Source organism: Sycon ciliatum, chromosome 6, assembly GCF_964019385.1.
Source record: "Sycon ciliatum chromosome 6, ocSycCili1.1, whole genome shotgun sequence".
NCBI lineage: Eukaryota > Metazoa > Porifera > Calcarea > Leucosolenida > Sycettidae > Sycon > Sycon ciliatum.
The window spans coordinates 8,792,034-8,817,714 of NC_088648.1; the positions used below are offsets into that span (position 1 = coordinate 8,792,034).

Consider the following 25,681-nt stretch of genomic DNA (forward strand, 5'->3'; position numbering starts at 1 on the left):
CCTGAGGTCAGTGAGGAATAATTATTATTGCTAAGTATCGTAGTGAGGCGAGTGCTAAACTACCACAGAGCTCTCTGGCACTACACGGTACACAGTCTACAGACTCGTCAGAGTGTGCTGTAATCTGTTGGTTTGCCTCGATCGTTTTACCGCGTCGCTGCCGCTGGCGATTTCTGCTTGTCTGCTACCTACCGTACCGGTAAACTCAGTGAAGAGTGAAGCGGAACAGCGGTGCCCAGGCGTAGCGCGGCGTTGGCTGGTGCAGGAGTCCGGCGGTGGAATATCACACGGTAAGTAGCCTACCGGTATATGTACTGTACACCCAGCCACAATATCCGGGAGCTGCAGCTGAGTCAGATCGTGAGCGGGGGACCTGCACGCCTGGTGTAACAGTTGGACCGGCAGGTGTGGTGTTGGACCGGCACGCCTGGTGTTGGACCGGCAGGCCTGGTGTTGGACAATCCCTGAAACATTCCCGTGAGCAGATAACGGAACACCATATTTCACAGGTACAGTAGGCCCTTTCTCATCCTGCAGCAGTTGTGCTACGGAAATTCTGCTGGAGTAGGGAAGGTGCTGGATTAGAAAATCTGATTGACTGCTGCACTGTCCATGAAAAGGAAATTTGGGTTGCTGGACAATATGCTGAGAGTGCTGGTTAAACCGTTTAATAGGGACGACTGTGCCCTGCTCCTGCGCGGTTCATTCATTTAATAATAAATATTATCATTGTTTGGCCACAAGCGAAAGTTTCATTCAAAGTAAAGTGCCTGAAACCCGAAAGCCTGTCAAGACAGGTAGGTTTTACTTTGCTAAACCTATTAACTGGTAGGTTTTACTTTGCTAAACCTATTAACTGGTAGGTTTTACTTTGCTAAACCTAATAACTGGTAGGTTTTACTTTGCTAAACCTATTAACTGGTAGGTTTTACTTTGCTAAACCTATAACTATGGACTAGTGGATATTTCCCATCTCGTTCGTTATCAATGTGCTCCATGCAAGTTGGTCATCAACGTGTTTACACAATGTATGTGCGTGTGTCCACGTGCACATGTGTTTGTATGTCTGTGCGGGGAGGTCGTAAAATAGAGAAGGTCAAATGTGTTTGTATGTGTGTGTGTGTGTGTGTGTGTGTGTGTGTGTGTGTGTGTGTGTGTGTATGTATGTGTGTGTGTGTGCGCGCACGCGCGTATGTGCGTGTGTGCGTGTATCATTCTATTGATGTTGTCTGTTACTGATACAGACGGAAAATATCAAGCGGCATTCTAGTAGCTTATGACATATCACTGAAATCACGTTGCATTGCAACAGCCAGAAACCGCTGTCATGGCGAATCCTGGACTTGGATGGCGGATGCTGTTTGCCATCGTCAACATAGTCCTTGCCATCGCTACAATGCCTTGGTGTGAAGGTGTGCTTTTTGGCTTTGCCTGGGGGGGGGGGGGGGGTGGTGGTGCACATTCATTCTGATTGTGTGTGAGTGTGTGTGTGTGTGGGGGGGGGGGGGGGTGTGCATGTGTGTGTGTGTGTGTGTGTGTGTGTGTGTGTGTGTGTGTGTGTGTGTGTGTGTGTGTGTGTGTGTGTGTGTGCGCGCGCGCATGTGCGTATGTGTGATAGGGGTGGGGGATTGAAAGTGTTGGTGCATGTGAGACTATGACTGATTATATTGGGGGGGGGGGGTAGGAGAGGGGGGGGGGTTGGAGAGGGGTAGGGGGGGGGGGGGTGACACATTCATGAACATTGATGTGTTCGTGCGTGGGTGTGGGTGTTGAGAGAGAGAGGGGGGGGGGGGGTAGAGGGGATGGTCACATGTGTGTGTGTGTGTGTGTGTATGTCGCGTAAGTCTGGGGGAGTGGAATAGATGGAGCATGTGTGTTCTTGAGTGTACTTTATATATCCATATGTATAGACCAGGATGGAGAGCCACTGATTAATTTCTAGTAAAGAGAAGGACCAAGGAACTACAAGTTTCGCTATAATGTCCACTAACACCACTGCAGTTACTCCTAGGTTTTCATATAACTTAGAACCTTCCAAGTTGGAAGGCTGTTGGAGTGCGCACCCAAGACATGCTAGAGCTGTTAGCCAGTTAGTTGTAGAATGTCAGTACTATCGGCCAGTTTTGTGCAATGTCATCGCATGGGCCGATTGTCAAGTAACTGGTGGTGTTAGTGGATATTATAGCATAACTTGTTGTTCCTTGGTCCTGTTCTTTACTATAAATACACACAAATGTGGGTGTATATGTGTGTGTATGTATATATGTGTGTGTGTGTGTGTGTGTGTGTGTGTGTGTGTGTGTGTGTGTGTGTGTGTGTGTGTGTGTGTGTGTGTGTGTGTGTGTGTGTGTGTGTGTGTGTGTGTGTGTGTGTGCAATGGGCATGTCTGAGGTCTGAGGTGTGTGTGTGTGTGTGTGTGTGTGTGTGTGTGTGTGTGTGTGTGTGTGTGTGTGTGTGTGTGTGTGTATGTGTGTGTGTGTGTTCGCCTAATATCGATCATCGAATTCGATGATGGGCTTTCCAAAAAATTTAAGGTGTGTGTATGTGTATAGTTTGTTGGCTAGGTTTTATATACTTCTCCTTCTGTGCACGTGCATTTATTGTAGGGTTCATCCACAGCGTTAGTAAGTATGAGCATGGCCGTATGACGGACACAATATCTGAACCGGGGGAGGAGAATCTCACCCGTAACTCCGTGGCAACATGTGCAGGTGAGATGAACAGTTTACCAAAGTACTGAAAACTTGGCCATGAGCCTTGTGGTCAAGCTCGTCGTTACACAGTCTTCTAACTGTACTTCTAAATGTGCTCCATAATCAGATTGCCTCAGTGTTGGCCCATATAGAGACACTAATGCTATCTCGTTTTTAACCTAGAATGCTGCACGCTCTAGGAAGGTAGTCTTGTTCGTAATGGAGGCGATGACGCCTTTACGTACGGCTGGACATGACATGTACCGATCTAGCGCTAGAAGTCGGGCAAAAAGCACCAACACTAAAGATCTGTGTGAGAACCGAACATTGAACCGAACATTGAATGTGAATGTAATGATGGAATAGACAAGCTTCGGCTAACAGCCATCACTTTATTGTTTTCCCCTGTCCTGTGTTTGTTACCACTAGTGTACCTAGTGCTGCACATGGACCCCCCCCCCCCCCCCAGAACAATTTCGACCTAGGTTCAGCATGCACATACATGCCAACCTGGAGGCTTGAGTTTCCCAGACAACGACGCTGAATTCCCTTGATTTTGACCGTTTTCCCTGGACACCAATTTTTTCGCGCATCAATCAATAGCAGATGCATTTTTCATGACTGCTGCTCAAGCAAAAGGGATGTTATTGCATTGAGCTGTAACTGCACAAATAAACTTTGTGTTTACTACCAAAATAATATACCGGCGATCCGTTGCAGTTCCACATGGTTTTTTTGTCTACTACGTGCTGTGTGTACTTACAACGGATCTACAAGTTCAAGGAAATACTGGAAAAGCGTCAAAAAAGGAAAACCTTGATTTCAAAAGTTCCATCTCAAATCCCTGGACTTTCGCAGGACATCCCTGGACTCCGGGACAAACACCCTATTCCCTGGACTCTCCCGGGAAACCCATGACGGTTGGCATGTTTGCATGCACATAATCGACATGGGTGACATGCACCGGCCATCCTACAGATACATTGTGTTCGGCCGTGCACCTCCGGGAAGGGAGACCAGCTACCCCCCCCCCCCCCCCTGCTATAATAGGCTTGCACCATTTTCTCTCTGTTTCGGTGCTGTGTCTAGCTGTTAGCTGTGGAGACCCTGGTCGGCCGACGGGTGGCTTTACGACAGCCACGGGTTACAGTCTTCACAGCGTGGCGAGTTTCACCTGCCAGCCAGGCCTAGTGCTGTGTGGTGCTGCGAAGGCTGAATGTCTGAGCAATGGGCTATGGTCCTCCCCACCACCCCACTGTATGAAGAAAGGTGAGCTGTACCCTATCAGCAAAAGAGTAATTTATTTTGCGGAAAAATTGATTCGATAACTCAGAAGCTGCGACGGACTCTGCCGTTTGAAAATAATTGAACGAACTTCCTCGCCATGGTGTGATGAATGTGAGCCACGAGCGCAGTGTGGAGAGGTGAACAGATTCAAATAAAATTGTTTCCATAGATTTATAACCAAAAAATGTGTTCTCGTTTGGAGACAGAGAGCATTAGAGATTTGTTCCAATGTCTGATGACTCGTGATGACTCGTGATGACTCGTGATGAGTTAGTCGCAATCTGGTATCAATGTACTGTATAAGTACAACTTTTCGTTTACAATTAACTTTCGCTGTACCGTAAAATCCCGCCAGAGCGCCCCTACCTCCTCGACGCTTCAGGTGGGAAGGGGCGGATGGGCGAGTCCTACTTGCCGCATTCAGTACAGTACATGAACAAGTACTCACCCTACGAAAACTGTTCGTGCATCTCGTACACCGACCAAAGGTCAAGAGCCAGGAGTCGTACAGACCCGTCAAAACTCAGGTTTTGTGCGATCCCTGGTCAAGAGGGTGGGCACTGTTGCGTACATTTCCAATGGGGTCGAGCACGCGTCTGCAGTACAGCACAGCATCACAGACTGTGACAGAGTCATACGAGGATACAATCAATCGCGTCCCTGACAAGAAGTCAGGTGGGGAGGGACGGATGGGTGAGACGGGGCGCTCTGGCGGGATTTTACGGTATTCGTTAGGGGGCACGAAATAACTAAAGTGTGTACCAAAGTACAGTTTTTTTCTGAATGTTCGGGGCGAAAGACCTCGACCAAAAACGAAATTTAGTACATAACAAGCCTGCTGGTGGAGTGATCTGATAAAAGATTTCGTGAACGAAAATTTGTACTTACACAGTACTCTATATAAGATGAATGGTGATGCAGATGCTCATGTATGGTGATGCAGATGCTCATGTATGGTGATGCAGATGCTCATGTATGGTGATGCAGATGCTCATGTATGATGATGCAGATGTACATGTATAACCGCTGAGAGTATGAACAGCATGAGGCAGCTTGTTTCAGAGCAGGCATCTGGGTTCTGTCGAACTCGGGGCAGCTGGTGAGTTCCAAGTTAGTGCTATGGCCTCTGGTTACGCCTGTCTCCCAGCTCAAGCTTGACAGAGAAGATACCAGGCTGTAAGGCTACGTACTGTCCAGTATTTTCCGGAGTATAAGCAGCACTGACGTAAAAGCCACACCTCCCATTTTTGCCATGTAATACAGTATCAATCCTATTTGAGCCCCGGCCAGCGAAAACCAGCACTTGTGTACTTGATATCAATCATCAAAATGTGACGTCAAAGTTTGGGACGCGCAGTGAGCTGGCTTTTGAAGATTCTTTTCGATCGAGTGGGTGTCTTTGTTGTCAAAGGAGTTTCAAGTGTCTTCAGATGTCTCTGGTCATTGATTTTAGCGCTAGGTGAGAGCTCGTCACACAGAGGTTGAGTTTAGACACAGCGATGGCGACAGGTGTCGCGACAAAGACTTAGGTCCAGAGTTGTCAGCGTGAGACTCCCTGTACGAAGCGGCGCTGAAAGTTAGTTCGCGATCGGAATTATTTCTTTGTTGGCGATCTCGCTGAGTTTGTCCAGCAGTGGCGAGTGTCATATGCATAGCAACGAAGAGCCCTCATAAAATCGACACTGGATACTGGTGGCGACGATAGTCAGTGCTGAAGAAATAGCGACTGCGAGGAGAAGCTGAATGTCGACCCGCTGAGCGATCCGTATTTCTACATCGACAACAATGATGTTGCAGACACTGATGGAGGGCTTCTCACGGCGCAAAACAGAGCGTAGTATTCTCAGTACTCTACCTTGCCAGACGACACCAAGCTGGCTGCTGCCTGTGTTGAGAAAGGGGATCCCTAAAAACTCAAACCGGCTGAACGCTTTGGGGCAACATGTTCACGTGCTACAAAACGCCAGCATTCGCTCATATCATTGAAATACAATTATGCTGAAATCATGGTCTGAGTGAAAGTGTGCAAGGGAGTGGATGTCAGTAGTATTGATCAGTACATCTATCAGTATGGCAAGCTTTGGGACAATGCCCAAACTGCCAGCGCAGAGGTCCCTGAACACAATTTGGAAGGCCAGCCACCAATCATCGTTTTGCACTCTGGTGTTGTAAAGAAGGTAGTGATGTATACGGAATATCGTCACTGTGACTTCTGAACTACTCATGCCTGCACAGGCTGCAGCACCAAGAGGGCAAGCCTGACTTGCATTCTATTTACTTACATGTACCTGTTCCACATCACAATCAGAAACTGTAGGATCAACTTGCATGGAGTCACTAGGCATGGATGCTGCGCCAACTGTACCGAATCTTGACCTCTCTGACTTCAAACTCTATTTTCCATGCTTTCGCTTATCAGATTGTCACCAAACTTGATAACTTGAATGATTAATAGTGTAGAAACAATTTCGAGGGAAAAAATAATTTTTGAAAAAATTACACATGTTCAGGTTTCTGCTGGCTGGGGCTCATTTATCACCGTTAATTTGGTCATCGGAGTATTACTCGCACCACCATTTTTTGAGTGAATTTTGAGTGTTCAAAGTGCGACTTATACTCCGATGATCAAAGTAGCGGTGATAAATATGATTGATACTGTATTACGTAGCAAAAAAAATTTGCGGAATCATGTTTAGCCAAAGTACGGTTAAAGCGAACACGGGAATTCCAATGTTGTATACGTTGCTTGGCTCATAACAATCGTTGAGGGGAGACGTAGTGAGTTCCTTTGCCTCTGCTTAGTTATATCATTTTCTGACCTCTGTACAGGATGCGCACCAACTTCTGGTGATGGGTGTGGTAAACGTCGAAACAACTGGTGCTCCATTCCGTATTCTGAGGATAATGACCTGCAGTCATTGCCAGTGCGCATTGATTGTGTTGTGAGCCTGCACGAGGTGCATTTAGAGAACGAGACAATTGCTGGCCTTCAAGTTCGCGCCAACCGCCCGTTCAACAGTATATTGTGAGTGCTTGACTAATGTACTGGTGGAGTGTGCTTGACTAGTGTACTGGTGGAGTGTGCTTGACTAATGTACTGGTGGAGTGTGCTTGACTAGTGTACTGGTGGAGTGTGCTTGAGTAGTATACTGGTGGAGTGTGCTTGACTAGTGTACTGGTGGAGTGTGCTTGACTAGTGTACTGGTGGAGTGTGCTTGACTAGTGTACTGGTGGAGTGTGCTTGACTAGTGTACTGGTGGAGTGTGCTTGAGTAGTGTACTGGTGGAGTGTGCTTGAGTAGTGTACTGGTGGAGTGTGCTTGACTAATGTACTGGTGGAGTGTGCTTGACTAATGTACTGGTGGAGTGTGCTTGTATGTGCACAGAAGTACATGTACTGCAGGGTTCTAACCAAAGGGGGTAGGGGTAGGGGGGGGGGGCAGCCCCCTGCCCCACTCTGTTTGCGCCCCGCCCTGTGAAAATGTGCCGCCCCTACTAATTTTCCGATTTTCACGCTTTTCATGCAGTTCGACGAAAATGCAGTCGAAACTCACTAGTTCATAAAGTTTTTGGTTCATTTGTCTGGGGCGAAGTTGGGGATTCGCCCCATACGTTGCATTTAGCGTGGTAAGACAATATTGGAAAGTGGAAAAATGGGATACGGGGTAACTGTTTCCCATGCCTGCCCCCCCCCCCCCCCCGGCCCCTACTATTTTGACCTAGCAAGAACCCTGTTCTGCAAAACCGGAAAGTTTCTGTAGAGATTCATGCTCCGTAACCTTGGTTCCTGAAGATGAGCTTTGCCCGAATTTTTGGAAGAATTTGTAACCATGAGATCGTTTTTGAGTAGTTGTATATAAATGTTTGAAACTTAGGCTCAGGTAATTTTACCTAAATTAGAACGTGACCTAAAACTCACAAGCCTATTATGCCACACAGTGTTCAAAATGCATTTTTTGGATCTGGAAAACGGGTTTACCGCATTTTTCGCGCCACCAAACCATTGATTGTGGGGAAATAGTGAAAATATCACACAACCGAAAACGCCCGGTTGTGCAGTACATCAAGGATCATTGATTGATGGCTATGCCTTGGTGCATGGGCTTACCAAATACGTGCATAGTTTGATTGATCTTGGGCATGCTCAGGACTTGCATGTAATGTCTTGCTCACTGCCATATGCTACATATTTTACAAACTCATTGCACCATCATTCTGCCTATTACCCGATCTACTGCTGCTGGTTGTGCCTCAACCAGGAAAAATGCATATCAGCAGCTTAGACAAACCGACTCGAAGTGGTTCTAAAAACTTGGCGTTCCGCTTAGTCGAAGAAGCACTACAATGCTTCTATGTAAGAATGCTTGCTTTTCCGATGTTATAACAATTCGATGCATGTGGTGTGGTCATGTCGTGTTCTTGCTGTGTAATCTTTGCCGCAGATGTAAGAAGAATATATCAGAAGCAGAGGAGCGCTTCGGCAACTTGTTTTTCTCCTGCCAGCTCTACAAGCTTCCCTTCCTCTACACGCGGAATAACTTGCCTCCGTGGCAAGTCGTTCAGGTCGTCCTAGTCTCTTCCACCGGCAGGTTATATGGAGGGTCAGCATTAGCCAACGAGATATCCGCAAATCCGATAGAGCCAGAACAGTGTAAGTGTATCAAGAATTAATGTATAATCAGCCTCAATAATGTATAACAAGAAGTTGCTCATAACGACGCACAACATACTGGCCATTTGACAGCATGCTTTCCGCCTCACAAATAACAAATTCCCAAATACCAACTATTTTCTCGTGGACAATTGAAGGTCGTCATTCGCAAGGTTGAGTGTATTTTTAAAGCCAGATAGCAATGCTATGTCACCGTGTTCCTGCTGGTTGCATTGATTGTGATTTGGTATTATAGTGTGTGGACTTGAGTTGCTCAAGTATCTTTTACATTTGTGTTTCCCCTTCCGGTATGTGTTCTTAGTCGACCTCTTCCACTGTTGTTACTCCTGGTTGATCATGGGAAAGCCTATTCTCTCATTGTGTATCAGCCGCATATCACGCACATGCAGTGCCTTTATTTAAAAAAACTCGAACATCAGGTCACTTTTTTTAGTTTCAAGAACTCGAACCTCAGTTTACTAAGGTGAGGTACATTTGGATCAGTTGTATCTCATTTTCTGTTCATTTTTTTGTTGCGTTCTGTTGTGCAGTTTCTGAAGCGCCTGGTTCCCAAGCTGTGGACATTGTCTTAGTGGCAAGCCATGCTTCATTCTTCACTCATCGGCTGTTCATCACGTTTTTACTGCAGCATCTTGAAACGAAGCTAGTGACCCACAGCTTAACAGCAAGCAGTCACAACCAATACTCGCTAGTTTGGGCAGATGAAAATGATAATGGTACGAGCAATGTTACCGGAAATGTTAATTCCACTGACTGGCTATCGTTCCGCCACACATTACGGAATATCTTGCCCGAGACGACGTCTGAGGAACAGACCAGTGCCTCTGTAAGTCAGCATCAGTACCAGTTCCCCACTGCGCAGCTTGACACGCTGCTTAGCCAAGACTGTAACCACTCCCTGATCAGGCGACGTGTGATTGTGCTCTTGCTGGAGAAGCAGTTGTCGCCGGATTTCAGTATGCATGAGGTTATTCCAGCTGTTCAGCAGTGCGGGCCCATCTCAGTGCCAACACATGTTGTGCTGCTGTACACAACACAAGTGACTACCCTCTCTGACAGTAACATAGCTGGCTACAGTGCAACTAAGCATTCCTTCACGCCATGCGCTGACTCAGCAGGCTTTTGCAAGCCTAGCGCCACGTACGAGATTGGCGTTCGAAGCCTCTGGGATGAAACGCGGATCGCTTTAAGCATGGACGGATCATTCTGGGACATCAGCAATGTTACCGGCTCGCATACTGGACCGCAATTTGTTGAAGCCATCAGCAATGATATCATTGCTAGCCTAACCGGAAACTATGACTTCATTGAGAACCCAACGTGTCTTCATCTCCACCCCATATCGCAGGAGACTTCAGGCTACTACCCACTGGTCAATCACACCGATATCACTGCTCGACTAACGACAGACAGAGGTATGTGGTGCAGCCAGATTCCCTTTCTAACCCAGTTTTAGTTTTCATTGTTTGAAACTAGATTCATAAGCTTCATGCATACGTCACAGACATAGTTGAAACGGAAACAGTAGGAAGAAAACTATACTGCCACAAGCAGAACTTGAGCCAAGGACCTTCGCTTATGGCCAGCAATGAGGCACCCATAGGCTATGGTGTACTCAGTGTCCCAACAGCGGCCGTTCGATTTTCTCACCTGACCAGACTTAATATGTAGAAGCTCACACTTCCTCTGAGTCCACACAGGCTGGTAGAACGCAACACTTACTGTACCCAAATACTCCACATACAAGCTAGCACTTGAGCTGCCTCAATGCAAAATATATTGGATGGGTTGAGGAAGTTGCAACGGGAATTGGATTCCAACGGTGAATTTTCGGGCAAACCTTTTAACCCGTTCAGGTCGACCGAAAATTCAAATCTTGTTCTCATGCGGTGTGGGTATATGTTATGATAATCTTGGTCTGCTGTTCCATGAGTGACTATGGTCAGTCTTTCTTTCCCACGATGCGCGGTGCTCGATTTGAGACATAGCTTTATAATTGACCACTGTATTTCAGACTCTTTTCATAGTGAAAGAATCAGAAATTGGAATTTGTCACATTGTCAGTGTATACTAATTCTATACAGTGCTTTCCCAGGCACTTTGCTATGGTTGAATATTGCTTGTTGCGCATTAACTATGTCTATGATCACAGTGCTCGTTCTTACAATGGGTGGTAGAGACTCTCGGATGGAAGACATGCCTGAATCGTCGTCGAACACGCTTGACATGTCCTTGGGAATCGGCTTGGGAGTTGGTCTTGCCGTTATTGTTGGCATGATTGTGGTGGTGAAGCAAACCGCAAATTGCAAGCGGATTGCTCGGTCAACTCCTCTCCGGCATAAGTTCAGTAAGTCTACTTTAAGTGCATGCACTCGGATGGAGAGCTAAGGATTGGGAATTTATAAAGAAAATGACCAAGGAACTACAAGTTATGCTAAAATGTGCACTACAATATCCTCTGAGCCAGGCTGTTGGAGTGCGCATCCAAAACTTGCTTGAGCTGATAGCCAGTTAGTGGTAGAACGTCAGTATCGTCGGTCAGTGTCGTGCAATGTTATCGCATGAGCTGATTGTTTAGTAACTGGTAGTGTTAGTGGACATTATACCGTAACTTGTAGTTCCTTGGTCTTTTTCTTTACTATACATGAAGCGGATATCATCTGAAACATGTGTCAGAGATTTTAATTCACGCCACACCTGGTATTAATTGGATCCATTCATTTGTTAGGGTGGTAGTCACAGAGACTGACCACTTTTAGGCATGTTAACACTGGGCCGATATTTTGGCCGAACCTCCGACGCCGACTCCAACTAGGCCAACTGTCGGACTACATTTTCACACACAACGGCACACGATTATGTTGTCGGCCTGTTTAGGTCACAAACGTACACATACATGTGCTGTACAGCCGCGATAGATAGTAGTAGACGCTAGACAGTGTCTACTACTATCTAGGTTAAGATGCACGTTATTTCCAACGTGACGCGAAAGTTCATCTCGCGTTATTTGGCTCGCGTGTTGAAAACAACGCGAGTGACCTGCAGCTCACGTCGAAATTTGGAGTTTTACGCCAAATTTGACGTGAAATTGCACGCACACGTCGGAAATAACGTGCATCTTAACCTCTCTACTATCTGATAGTTTCCACACCAGCTACAGGTACATGGATGCGCGTAATGGGGTTTCTCGGCACTTGTGCCAGTGGTTGCGAGACTTACCCTTTCGCCCCCAAAGTTAGGCGCTGCATCGGCCGCTAGAATTTACCAGGTGTTAGCGGCCGTCGTGAGTTGCCTTCGGGAACGGACACGATCATTTTAAAAGTAATTTCCATTACTTAACGTTACAGGTCCAAAGGCCTGAATAGGCTAGCGTCTAGTAGCGACACAGTACAGCCAGTTCATGATGCACCGCTGTTCTCGGTTGTCATGGTGAAAAGCCGATGATTGGCTGGAGGCCCACTCCACCACGTGCAAGCACTGAAAGTCGGCCAATGTTTCGGCCAATATGAACCAGTCGACACTTGGCCAAAAAATCGTACAAGTAAAGGACCAGAAATTAGTCAAAATCAGGTACAACAACTCCATTCAGACAAAGCGAATTTTGCCCAGATCTCGACGGTTTTTCGCACAACTGCATGTCAGCCAAAAATCGACCCAGTGTGAACCAGGAGTTATGCAGCCCTGTATACGGTGGGAAATTTAGGGGTTTGTACTGGAACTGGAAGCTGACAAGGGGACTTTAATGTACCTTTCATGGAGCTATCGTTAGGTGTAATTGCCAGAATGCATGAAGGTGTTAGGTCAGCATAAAGTGTAGTCTGCAGAGTTGTGCTTGCCGGTTTCCAGTGGTGACCAGTAGTACAATACTTGTACAGTTGATATACATCCCCGTCAAAACCGGTACGCTTGGTCAGGCCATGGCCGGTAGAAGATTTTGGCTACCAACGGGTATTCTCTTCCAAAATAGTCATGGGTACTCGCCAAGATGCTTTAAACAGTATGACAGGCAATGGCAGGTTCAGATTCAGAGATCTCTACAAGGGGTTCCAGTCAGAGAGCAAACTGAATGACTGATACTTGTACATGTACATGCATATGGCTTCCAGTATCACATTTTCAAAATGTAGGGGTACAACCAACCCCCCCCCCCCCCCCGGATCCACTACTGGGCAATGGAATGGCCAGAGCAAATCTAGACCTGGTTCTGCCGGTTCTCGTATTCACTCATTTTTGTTGTGCCTGTAGGATCTGGAGTTGATGTGTGCTCTTCCGACATGAATAGTAACCATACTGGATCTTTCAACGCAACACCACTTCCTACACCACTTCCACCACCACTTCCAACACCACTTCCACACCTGATGTCGCAACAGATCCCATTGGAGGAGCCCGGGCCAGTTCCAAAACAGACCCTTTCCCAGATACCACAAGTTCCGCAACATACTGAGCTACAGGTCCGACAACAGGTCCTGCCAGAGATGCCGCAGCAGACCCAACCAAAGATACAACCGCCGACCCAGCCAAAGATGCAACAGCCGACCCTGCCAAAGACGCAACAGCCGACCCGGCCAAAGATGCAACAGCCGACCCAATCAAAGATGCAACAGCCAACCCAACCAAAGATGCAACAGCCAACCCAGACAAAGATGCAACAGCCGACCCAACCAAAGATCCCAAAGCAGCCACATTTCGCAGTGCAGAACCAGCAGCAGATATCACCTTCGACTGCGTGTATACTAAATGGGCAAGAATACAGCCTGCTTGCGAGCCATGACACACCGACTTTCAGCTCTCGCACCCATTCTACATGTTTAACAATTGCAGGTGAGGAAAACTATACGACCAGTACTCCAAGTACTTCCTGTGCAGGAAGAGTAGCGCTCGAGAATGATAGCATTATTGACAACAGCAACCCTAAGAGTAGAAGGAGCTTGAGCGGCGGGCAACCTCCATCCTGCGTCAGCATTCCCATCATATGTTCATGCAGCGGACGTGTTCAGCATAGCAACAGTGATCTATTTGAATTCCCTGCGGATGCACTGTACAGAGATACAATACCACGTTGTCACGGAATAGATTCGAGCACCGTCGAAGGCATACTAGCAGAGTACACTTCGACAGCGATTCGCAACTACGACGCACCATTCCACATCAGCAGCCCGACCCAGCCTGACATTCTGCCATGTCGAGAGGTGTGTGATCTGCTCAGTGAACCAATCTTCATAGAATCTGCCCTAACAGCAAGTGATGCAAACATCATCTGCGAGATTACGGTCTTCACATTGTTCTATATTCTCCGGTCGGATTTTGACAGGTATCAGTTCTGGCTGCACGAATACGATGGCTTTCAATGGCTGAAGCGTGAGGAGTTGATGGAGGAACACTTCCTGTGGGATCGCAATGGTGGGCAGGAGAGCGTTTCCGCCACATTCAAGTTCTCGACATGCGGCGTATTCATCATGATTGCGGGGCCGAAGGACGGTGGGCTCACGGCGATTCCGATGAATTCGTCAGCAATGTTTCGGCCGACAGGTACGGAGCACGAATCAAGAAGCAGCAGTGGTGTGTCCTGTCCAACATCAGTCACCGTCAGTGGCTCTGTGGGACGGGCATCACTCGCGTTCAGCAATAACTTCGAGCGAGACTTGAGTGACGGTGCTGGGCGCAATGATCGCAATCGGGTGCAGTTATCAGCTTACCAACCGCTGGCGGCTGAAAGGTTTGTACCATAGGTCAACTTCTTTAGTTCTGGAGGTTTCAACAGGGGAAGAGGCTGCAGAGAAAGCTATTGTCACCACCAGGACTAGACTCTGGGGATTTTGGTTTAGGCCAGCAATGAGGCATTAATGCGCTTCAAATTATTATGCACTAAAATGAACAAAGAAAAATGTGTACTGGCAAAGACTGCGGGTTAATATAAAAACTCTGCTGTGGGTGACTCATCACAGCTCAAGATAGAAGTCGCACAGTGTGGGTTATGACTTGTACTCCAGGGGCGCCGGAAGGTATTTTAGTGTTGTACGGTCAGCCATCTGAAGTACAGGTTGCTTGTGGGGGAGGGGGGGCTGAGCCGAAAATTTTGGAAAATTAAAGTCCAGATCAGTGCATTTTATTGATTCACGGGGCACCTGGGTCAAAAGGTGGTACGGTCAATACCGTAGTGACCGTACCGTGTCCGACGCAGCTGTACTCTTGCTACTAGTGAAGTTTCTTTTAACCTGAGTCCTTCAATGTTTCATGTTCTATTGGAGAAAGCAGTCCGGCAGGTCACACTGACACCTGTTTCATTATTTTTGTAAGTGTTTTGATGTATTGCAATCTCTTACCATTTCCACTCAATCTCATCTTTCTACTTCCGTTTCAGACCACCGGAAGCAGTTCGTGTGCTCCTACTGGGGCAGATGTTCCTTGACTCAGACAGGCCCAAGCAGTGGAATTTCAAGATCTTTGTGTTCGCCGAGGGTACGCGCGAGCGTGACGTCAAGAGCAGGGTAAAGTGATATATGCCCTTAGTTTGACGGGTGGAGTAATATATGCCCTTAGTTTGACGGGTAAAGTGATAACTATAATTATGCCCTTAGTCTGAGGGGTAAAGTGGTATTATGGCCTTAATTAGCAGGGTAAAGTGATATATGCCCTTAGTTTGACGCTTCCGTGAGGATTGTATTCATTCTTCTGGGCGCATGATATTTAAAGCTGCTTCAGAATGCTTTGTTGTACATGTCGACTGGTCTTCAGGTTGCATGACATTCTGAGCATGTTAGTTTTGGTTAGTACCCCCGAGGATTGACTACATTCCAACCGGCCGTGTTCAAGTCCACCCCAGTGCGGAAAGACTGGACGTGATTTCAAGACTTCCAGTTTTCTAAATGTGTTGATTTTTTATTTGAGCTAATTTAATGTGATTTTCCTGGATATATACCGGCATAGTCAGTACCTCTTCCTCATGTTGCCTGATGATTGCGGAAGCGTGAAACGCTGAGTAGCAGCAAACAAGCCTTGATTGGCCTTGTTCTTCTGTGAATTGTCCTGCATATTGTAGAAACTTGTGGAACGGTCCTGGACACAGGGACACTACTTTGACCTGGCTTGGCAAGGTGACCTGCCACCGCGTGGATGCAGACCTCAGGCAGCGACACGCTCCCTCGGCTACACCGTACCAGGCGTGAAGCCCGGAGACCGACTGTGTGTCTGGTTCGAGCCGCGCAACGACCATTTCCAGCTCTGCGAGGCGTTCCGCAGCCCGCCAAAGGTATGAAGGGTCAACATGATTGTAAAAGCGCGAGAGTACGGTATCACGTGATGCCTAGGTGTCGTACTTTCTGCCTGACGTCAGTAACAGTGGTGGACAGTTACCTATAACTCGTGTCCATGCGTACCTTTCTACTGGACATTTATTCATGCTATCAGCTCAGTATCCAAGTGCCTTCTGGGCTTTAGTGCTTTAGCAGGATACTATTTCAGTTTAGATCTAAGAATACACGTGCAGTAAAACCTGGTGTAAACGACCTCTGGGTTTAGCGACCACCTGCTCTTAACGACCGTTTTTCCATGCACTGACAGTTCTGCGCACACACTTGTGGGACCTGGTTCTAAAGACCACCTGGCTTTAATGACCGCTTTTGCTTGCACCGTGGGGTGGTCGCTTACACAAGGTTTCACTGTACAGTGTGCATCACTCGGAGGGAGTTGTGGTTGCTCATGACAGTGCACAGTACACCAAGGTGCAGGTGTGTGTACAATACACCAAGGTGCAGGTGTGTGTACAATACACCAAGGTGCAGGTGTGTGTACAGTACATCAAGGTGCAGGTGTGTGTACAGTACATCAAATGGAAATATCAGGAACTCGGGATTACCTGCAGGCTGTCGAAGTGCAACGGCCCAATGTCCTTTTGAGTTTCCTGGTAGGCAGTTGCGTGTCAGTCAAGGCTCAGGTCCGCTAAGCGGCAACACAAGCTGCACTGATTGCCTCAGCAGCCTGCTTTGCTCATCGTAGAAGCAGTGTGGAGCTGCAGGGAACATGGAGCTGCAGGGAACATGGAGCTGCAGGAGTACAGAGTAGTGGGCACAGATAACAAGTTAATACATGACGGAGGGAAGCAGGTTTTGATTGGTCCGGCCATACCATTGTCTTTCATACCATTGTCTTCCATACAAAGTGTTTGTGTATGATATAGCGGGGACACAGTCACATGACCTCCTCAGCAGTAAACACACGTTGATGGCCAAACAGTTAGTCAGGCCATGGCCTGACCAACCGGCCATGGCCTGACCAACCGGACAGGGTTCCACCGTCCCTGTGTTCGAGAGGTTCCGCTCTAGCGTTACGTAAAGAAGTAAATGTTAGTAGAGTACTGTCCGGCGCCGAAGAACGGCCAGGCTAGAATTTCACCGATTTTTAAGACCGGTCTAGGCTGGATTTTTGCAGATAAGAACGGAAACCGTAATATACACTATAATGTACACTCAGACGTATAACTCTGTATACATGTACATGTAAAACTGTAGCATCGAATAAGAACGAAACTGCTGTGTTGGCTGAAGATAAGAACGGGCTAGGCTAGAACCCTGACCACCCAGTTCTTTGGTGCCCGACTGTACTGTAGTGTCTACATAGAGTAACAGGTACATACGTTGGGTTCTACTAACGGAGGTGCTCCGTAAGTGGATTGAGGTATAAGTTTATAACTCTCTCCATAGGTCGTCCACTGACTGTGGTGTTCGGAGTTGCAAGGGTAGCTTCATGGTTCCGAAACTCCGTATGGTGGAACACGGATCTGCATACAGTTTATGTAAGACTTTGCGTAGAAGGATTGCGTTTAGTACTAACGTCATTACGTTGTGCGAAACCTCTCTATTGGCAAGCAACCAGACCGATTTCTTTCGACTTCAATTCCACTGTCTGCTCAGATTACACTGCCGATGGACATGATTTGCAGCTGGGGAGGCCGACACGTACAGGAGGTAATCGAGCACGACATTGGTGCCACCGTCCTTGACGACCAAGCGAATCCGCTGCGCTTCCAAAGCAACATAAGCATCCGCAAGATCTGCGGCAGCGGTTGCTTCGAAGACACCATACATTCGGGTGCTGTCAACTTTCCTGTCGGTCGCAATTATCCCATCTGCCTAGAAACTGTAAGTGCTAGTTCTTATCGCAATTGTAGATAGGACCCCAGCTAGGTATGAGACAAGAGTCACTGAGATGCTGGTTAAGTGACAATATTCCACGGAAAATCACTTGCCATTGTTTTCACGGTAATCTCTCTTGTACAGGTTTAAATCCCGGTGTGTATAGCCTTGGATTCATATCCCCGGGCTCATATTCCAGGGTACATAGCTGTGTGTGTGTGTGCGTGTGTGTGTGTGCGTGTGTGGGTGGGTGTGGGCCTGTGTGCATGCAATTGTGTGTGTGTGTGTGTGTGTGTGTGTGTTTGTGTGTGTGTGTGTGTGCATGAATGTGTGCATGCGGGCGTGTGTGTATGAATGTATTTATGTCTACAGAATCTGTGAGCAGGGCACGCACCCAACTACTTGAGGAAGTGAATATCAATGACCGCTGCCAATATGGGTTGATGCCCGGCTAGTTTATACTCATGTGTGCATGCGTGCGTGCGTGTGTGTGTGTGTGTGTATGTGTGCATGCGTGTGTGTGCGTGTGTGCCTACTTCTCATTGTGTGTATAGGAATTATCTGTACTTTATGCTAGCATAGAATACTTATAGAATACTTGACAGTGCAGTCATTTGTCAAATTAAGACATTTATCTTGTTCTTGAGCTTTGAGCCGTTAGAATGTTTTGATTTCTCACGAACTGGTTAGCTAGAAATGGCATTGGAACCCCAACTAAGTGTCAAGGCTTCATTTACAAAAGTAAGTTTTTATTCTAAGGTTTCATGCTCCAAGAGCAGCCATTACTTCCCCGATTGTAACTATGACTTTGCAATGCGTGCAGTTGCTCGTCTTCATGCTGGTGTTCCAATTAAGTGTGTCACACAGCTGCAGCTACATGTACATGTATGTATGAAGCATGTGCCTGTGGTGTTATGTGCACCATTACAATTTACGACGCAAGACGTCTCCGAGGACTTGCAAAAAGACGAGAGAGAGAGAGAGAGAGAGAGAGAGAGAGAGAATAGAGAGTTAGTAGGATCACATGCTAGTCATAACACCAATCCTCTCCATCGTGTTCCTGTATTGTATTGTATTGCATTGATTGTAAAAAAAAGAAGAAACACATGAGATCGAGTTATGCAGCAACTATCCACGACTGTAACAAGATGATAAACGGTCAGAAAGTGCGATAATAGGGCACAAAACTGACAGGCTACTGAGACATTCAGCGACGTGAGACCTAGCTCTAACACATCTCCAGTGCGCAAACCAACTTTCTGACCGTTTATCATCTTGTTACAGACGTGGATAGTTGCTGCATAACTCGTTCTCATGTGTTTCTTCGCTTTTTTACATTTTATTACTGGCTCAGTATCTGAGTTTAATTGCATTTATTGAATGTGTTTTACTTCGGTGGCTCAACAGTACAATGTACTACTGAAAAGAGGCCCGGAAACCGATCATAAGGAGATAAAAAGGAAAAAAGAAGGAGCAAACCAAGAAGTAGATGAAAACATTTCTTTCAGCATACCAGGCCCCTCTCTCCCAGACGCAAAACCGTCACCATGATTCCCGTGTGTGTCTCTGTAAGCCTAGAGTCAAAGGGTCTAGTTTAATTATAGTACAACAGAATTCTAGCCAGGTAAAAATAGTAGGGAGAGGGGGGGGGGGGCAGGGCGGGCAGGGGAAACAGATACTCCGTAACCCATTTTTTTCCATTTCCCAACATTGTCTTGCCAAGGGGAAACGCAACGCCCGCGGCCAACTCCCGACTTTAACCCAAGCACACGTAGCTCTAGGAACCCTCTGGTATTCACTATTGACTTCATTTGCGTTGAATGACATGAAAAAAACCCCCAAAAAGGACAAGTTGGTAGGGGGCATACACTCGGCCACTACACTCTGTGCAGTGCACATGCAATGACTACTAGTATGCCCCTGCATACACTGTGTACAGTGCACATGCAATGCCTCTCTGCATACACTGTGTACAGTGCACATGCAATGCCTCTCTGCATACACAGTGCACATGCAATGCCTCTCTGCACACACTGTGTACAGTGCACATGCAATAACTACTACAGTGCTGACAGCTGAAATCCGACCACTCACATCGCAAAGACCCAACACGGGATTGTGAAACTACGAAACAGGGACCGCTAGAATGTGGCCACACCGCTAAGGGGGTTGGATTTCAGTTGCCAGCACTGAAGTATGCCCCTTCAGACACTGTGTACAGTGCACATGCAATGCCTCTCTGCATACACTGTGTACAGTGCACATGCAATGCCTCTCTGCATACACTCAGTGCAGTGCTGGTATAGTAAAATTAATGGTAAATGCATGCCAGCATGCCAGCATGAAGCACCGACGTGAACACGTACCATCAAGCACCGACGTGAACGCGTGCCATACCACTGTAACCACGGTATCGGCATTGGTCGGATTTTTCTGGCGGTGACCGTATGTACTTACATGTATGTATGACACTCACAGTGACACGTGCAAACGTGAACACACACACACACACACACACACACACACACACACACACACACACACCTTTGTCTTCATCAATTTGCGAGAACTACTGTAGAGGCAGAAAATTTCGTCGGTCAATAATTTCGTCCAACTCCAAAGAAAGGGAGTTCGTCCGGTTGAAAATTTCGTCCATGAATAATAAGAGTGTATAGAAAAGTTGACAAATCGACATTAGTCCGGCATTTCATTTCGTCCAAAAGCTCCTTGGACGAAAAAGACGAAATTAAATTCCAGACAAATATTTCTGCTTATACAGTATGGCAATATGCCCAGTGAGAAGGCAGAATTTGCCTGTGCGTATGGAGAAGTAAAAGAAAGCTAAACAAACAAACACGTTTGGGTGGTTTTTGCGGGGAGCCATTCAGTAAAAGCGGAACTGATTTGTTGACTACCCGTGTCGTCACTCATTTTAGTCTTTCAATACCTTTACAGTCGCTCCATTTTATTATAGCACATAATGACATTCAGATTATTAAAAATTTGGTTCATCAACTCCCTGCCTGCCAGTAACTTTAGCAGAGTTGTCCATAGCACAAGTGGGGCCGGATTATAGGGACTGCTGCCAAATAATTCCCATAAGGCCAAAACAAAAAATAGGCTTGTTTCCGGTCGGCAACCCCTCAAAAAGGAGACTCGGTCGGCCGGAATGAAACTTTTTTTGGATACTTTTTTTGGTTCCTCAATCGTTGTGGTATTGATGGACAAGAGCACCTACACATGTACATTGTACATATATCATGGCAAGGATCAATGTCAAAGTTGACTGACTCAGACTCACTGTTCTTGTACAGCATGTGGTGTATTCCTGTTTTCGTACATCCTGAGCAATCAAGCAAACAGTTCGAGTCCTTCCAGCTCCGTTATTCTAGCTCGTATCGACCCCGGAGGTTTTCGAGCAGACATCTGAGAATCTCTGCTACCTTGTACTAGTTGTAGGTGTTTCGATTGTGGAATTCGGTTGAGATTTGACTGAATTATGACTCGTTGAGTGCACTTGCATACATGGCATTGCCACCGTTTATACATTTGGGACCAAAAAAGTTTCAGAATTTGAGAAAAAGTGGCCCGGTCGGGCGACCGGAAACAAGGTCATTATTTTGTTTTGGCCTAACACAAAGTCTAGATAGATCTACTAGATGGATGAGTACGTACATGTACATTGTACATCATGTATGTACAGGCGCGTGCGCCGGTGCCCTTTAATTAAGGGGGGGGGGTGGTTCCGGGGGGCCTCCTCCGTGAAAATGTTCAAAAAATGAAGCAAAATCCTGCATTTTGAGCGAAAAAAGGTTCCGGGCACCCAGGAACCCATACGGCGCACGCGCCTGACTGTACAAGTTAGTCTATACTACTCTTGGAAGTAATTAGTTACTTTCTGGGGGTGTCGGTGAAGAAGACCCTAAAATAATTATTATATTTAAAAATTCAGCCAATGAAACCATTGTTCAGATGCTCACTCACGAATGCAGGCGATCACGGAGCTTGACCGACGTTGAGGTAGAGAGCTGCCAGCTACGCTAAGCTACTGCCTAGTCATCTTGCTAACAGTACTTGCAGTTTCGGCGGCCATAACTCTTTCTTTCAAAACGTTCTCCATTCGAAACAGCCTGCTACTGTAGCTGGAGAACAGCCCTGCATGGCATGGTTTGTATACTCGGTATCACAGATTGCATTGACCACCGGTCACCAAGGGAAGCTAGTGATTTTGTGCTTCTGTAGCCAGCTGTGTGGAAACTAATCTTTTTTTAACGTTTCTCTCTACTCAACCTGATACAGCCCATCGGGCATTGGTTGTGAGACTTACCGCCTCACCCTCGCCGTTAGCGCGTTAGGCGCTGCATCTGCCACCTTGGTATCACAGGCATGGTGTCCTGGCACGAGCGAAACTAATTACCGTACTTCCTAAGCTGGTTGTGTTTCTCAACGTTGTAACGCGAACGTGCGAACTAACGTGTTACTTTACTTACTTGCAGCCCCCCCCCCCCGACCCCTCATACGGGCATACACATACACACATGCACGCTACACACACAGTCAGCCACCCACACACGCGTGCGCGCGTATGTACACAAAACAGAACTGGTAACACATAAACACCGATGGAGGAACATGCGCATACGGTAATAATAATAGTAGACACATACAATGAACATTCTGTGGCCGGAGAAATTGGACCTCGTGATAAAGAAGCGCCACCTGATTCTAGTGACCAGTAGGGTGTGTGGAGTGCTAGGGCTGTGTGTTGCCTAGCACTATTCTATTGTATGCATCGTGAGCTTGGATTGCTCTGGCCAGCATGATTGTACAAACACTGCTGCATACACACACACACACACACACACACACACACACACACACACACACACACACACACACACACACACACACACACACACACACACACACACACACACACACACATTAACTACAACACACAGCAGCTTGCGGTTAGGAGGGTGCTGGCCAGCGAAGTGAGAGGCTTCAGAGAGAGCAGGATCTTGGCGGAGCCAAGAGGATAGTCACGTCCAAGGGACGAAGACCGAGAGCCCTGAGTAGCCGGAAATGAGCATGGCCAACACCCCTTTATTTACTTTATCAAAGTAAATGAGAGATGAGAAATGGGAGGTGGGTGGGTGAAACACAATGATCTGACAAGAGTGATCCGCACACAGAACGAATCGAAATATATCATACTACGAGCAAGGAAGAATGATCGTCGCACAGAACGGATCGAAAATATAATAGCAGAGCAAACTCTAGCAAGACATGCAACGATGCATGCCACCCACGTTGAGTTACAAGCAAGCGCCATCATAACACCGCCAAACCCACCCACGTTAAGCTACGAGCAAGCGTCATCGTAACGCCGCCACACGCCTTCCACATCGGAGGCGAGCGACACGCATGAACGCCAAACTTTAGTATGACACGTTGAGTGCCTACGACCCATGCCGCCTACGTTGAGCGTCGCGCATGAATGAATGTCGCGTTGAGTGTCACGTTGTATGACACATAGAATGCCACGATGCATAGAGTACCATGTGAGCACGTACAGCGCACGTTCATAGCAGCATAGTTTGAGTGGTAGCACGAAGCAGCCGCGTGCACCCATTAATCTGCATTATTACTATAATGCTACACACACACACACACACACACACACACACACACACACACACACACACACACACACACACACACATGTACACACATATGCAGCGTGCACACACCCATGCACCCACGCACCCCCCCCCCCCCCCCCCCTTCCACACACACACACATCGGCTGTCACTCCCACCAGCATCCGTTGCTGAGAAGCGATGCAAGTACTTGTCTAGCTTGAGAAGCAAAAGTGTTTAATGTTCTCACAAAAAATGGAAAAAAGTACCTTAAGATCAAATCTAAATTCATGTTATTATTATTATCTACCTTAGTGTTAAATCCATACTATTATGTTAAATCCATACTGTATCTGCTGCATATTCTCTTAGCTCAATCTCTTCGGTTAAGGATCAAGATGAACATATTTGGGGTAACGGCAACATGAAGGATACAGAGGTCATTTTCAGGCGAATATCTGTAAACATTAGGCGGGGGCTTTAGCAATTGTCACGACATCGTGTATCAATCGTGATGACATTGTGCAGGAATTCTTGAGGACTGCCCGGAAAAATTGTACTCGACATGAAAAAAGCTTTAACAGAAAAAGATACGTCGGTACGTAAAGTTGCTTTCTCAAGTGGTGCTATATAATTCGAATGGAAAGGTGAATCTCAAAAGCGTATGATCTCTTCCTAAGCCTTTTCGTTATTATCTATTTGTTCAAGCAAAGGAACGGTTTCATTCTCAGGTATTAGCTCTGCGGTATGACTCTGAGGACAACACCATGTCCGTAGTGGACACCAGTATCCACCAGTGCCACAAGTGTGTTTTCTAAAAGCGCAATGTTGGCACACATCTTCCAGCGATACATGCCACTGCTGTGTGGCTGTCCCTATATAAACACTCAGGGGTGGTGGTGGTCGCAAGTGGTCTTTGTTTCATCCACAGACTCTCTGGCCGAGTCTTCTACGCGATCAGCAGACGAAGACACAGTGTCATGGTCCAAATCATGGGTGGAAGTGTCCATGTGCTGTAGATCACTGGTATCCCCCTCGTGTCGAGTCTGCTGCTTGTCAGCAGCAATTGATTCGTGACTTGCATCCACTGAGGCACTGCTTTGTGCATCGGGCGCGGGGCTTGTACGGGACACCAAGGCTGGACTGGATCTAGCGGATACATCCAGACTGTTCAAGTTTCCCCCCAGCGTACTGGTCTCGGCGAACTGTACACGTGGCACGGTACTACCCGGCTGCAGAGTGGACGCTCCGGCGGAGGACTGCAGCGATGCCAGCGGTGTGGAGGATGTACGGTGCCTTGTTGTCAGCGGGCTATTCGCTACATTACTCGCACGGGTGTAGTGTTTCTTTGTCGTGCCTGCCGATGGTTGGTACTTTGTTGATTTGGTTCCGGTGATGACTGCCTTCCATTCACTACGTATCTTCTTGTTACGCACGGTGAGAAGAAGGAACTGGAAGACGCCCTGCAATGGCAGGAACACCACAAAAATGATCTGCAGTGCCAGGGAGTAGCGGGCGGCCACCATGATTCCTCCGATGATCCACATAGCTCCGAGCATGACGGCGAACAGCACTGCCAGACGTAGCGTTTCCAGTACTCCTGTGGGAGTGTCGGTGCGCTTGCCCTTTGACGATGACTTTGTTGCTTGTCCTCGCTGGCTAAGCCGCCTGGACACGACGCCTAGTACAACGAAGTTGATCAAGAGTACGATGGCAATTATCGGATACAGTGCGTACTGCATACCCGCTGTACTCAGCCAGCATCTGAACAACACACAACACACATACACACATACACACACACAACACATGCATACACACATGCAACGCACATACACGCATGCACACACACACACACACACACACACACACACACACACGCACGCACGCACACGCACACACACACAGGAACAATGATAAGACGAACAGCATTGCACTCACTGACACAGGTAAATAGACATACCAGGTAATTACACAAAGCCGATTGTTATAGACATGCTTCAAAGTTATAGACATGCTTCAAGCGAATGAGTACTTTAAAGGATGTGTTTTTCTTTTACATACAGCAGTCCCTTGCGTTACATACAGCAGTCCCTTGCGTTCTGAAGTTTTGTAATAACATTACAAAAATATTATTACGCTGGTGCAAGAGTTGTGGTGGACATATGAGTCAATTTTTCGATGGGGGGGGGGGGGGGGATACCTCAGGATTATTCACGACTTGCCTCTACGACAGGCACACCGTCCAAATGAG

General features: G+C 47.1%; 2 protein-coding genes across 6 annotated transcripts in view; one reads left to right on the forward strand and one right to left on the reverse strand.

Annotated features, from left to right (window-relative positions):
• LOC135819294 (uncharacterized) lies at window positions 1-18,619 on the forward strand. 2 transcript variants are annotated; one of them, XM_065332468.1, is made up of 13 exons: window positions 1-509; window positions 1,245-1,412; window positions 2,607-2,711; window positions 3,783-3,962; window positions 6,810-7,005; window positions 8,422-8,630; window positions 9,182-10,066; window positions 10,804-10,998; window positions 12,897-14,370; window positions 15,016-15,142; window positions 15,694-15,903; window positions 17,564-17,791; window positions 18,158-18,619. In XM_065332468.1, the coding sequence occupies exons 2-13, from the start codon at window positions 1,328-1,330 to the stop codon at window positions 18,164-18,166; spliced, it is 3,903 nt and encodes a 1,300-aa protein (XP_065188540.1). In that variant the 5' UTR covers window positions 1-509; window positions 1,245-1,327; the 3' UTR covers window positions 18,167-18,619. The 2 variants fall into 2 exon arrangements, with proteins under 2 accessions (XP_065188540.1, XP_065188541.1); XM_065332469.1 differs by having other exon boundaries at window positions 1-290.
• Window positions 18,620-23,623: 5,004 nt separating this feature from the next.
• LOC135819295 (adhesion G protein-coupled receptor L3-like) overlaps window positions 23,624-25,681 on the reverse strand; it is a 23,683-nt gene continuing 21,625 nt past the window's right edge. For all 4 annotated transcript variants that reach the window (XM_065332471.1, XM_065332470.1, XM_065332473.1 and 1 more), the window contains one exon: window positions 23,624-25,191. In XM_065332471.1, the coding sequence (XP_065188543.1) occupies window positions 24,315-25,191 (877 nt within the window). In that variant the 3' untranslated portion in view covers window positions 23,624-24,314. The remainder of the gene's footprint in view (window positions 25,192-25,681) is intronic.

Bases quoted from the DNA above. Each gene is read 5' to 3' on its own strand.
- LOC135819294 (XM_065332468.1), top strand. From the start codon at position 1,328: ATGGCGAATCCTGGACTTGGATGGCGGATGCTGTTTGCCATCGTCAAC. The intron at 2,712-3,782 runs GTGAGATGAACA...TGCTGTGTCTAG, and splicing joins CTCCGTGGCAACATGTGCAG to CTGTTAGCTGTGGAGACCCT. The intron at 10,067-10,803 runs GTATGTGGTGCA...CTATGATCACAG, and splicing joins TCGACTAACGACAGACAGAG to TGCTCGTTCTTACAATGGGT.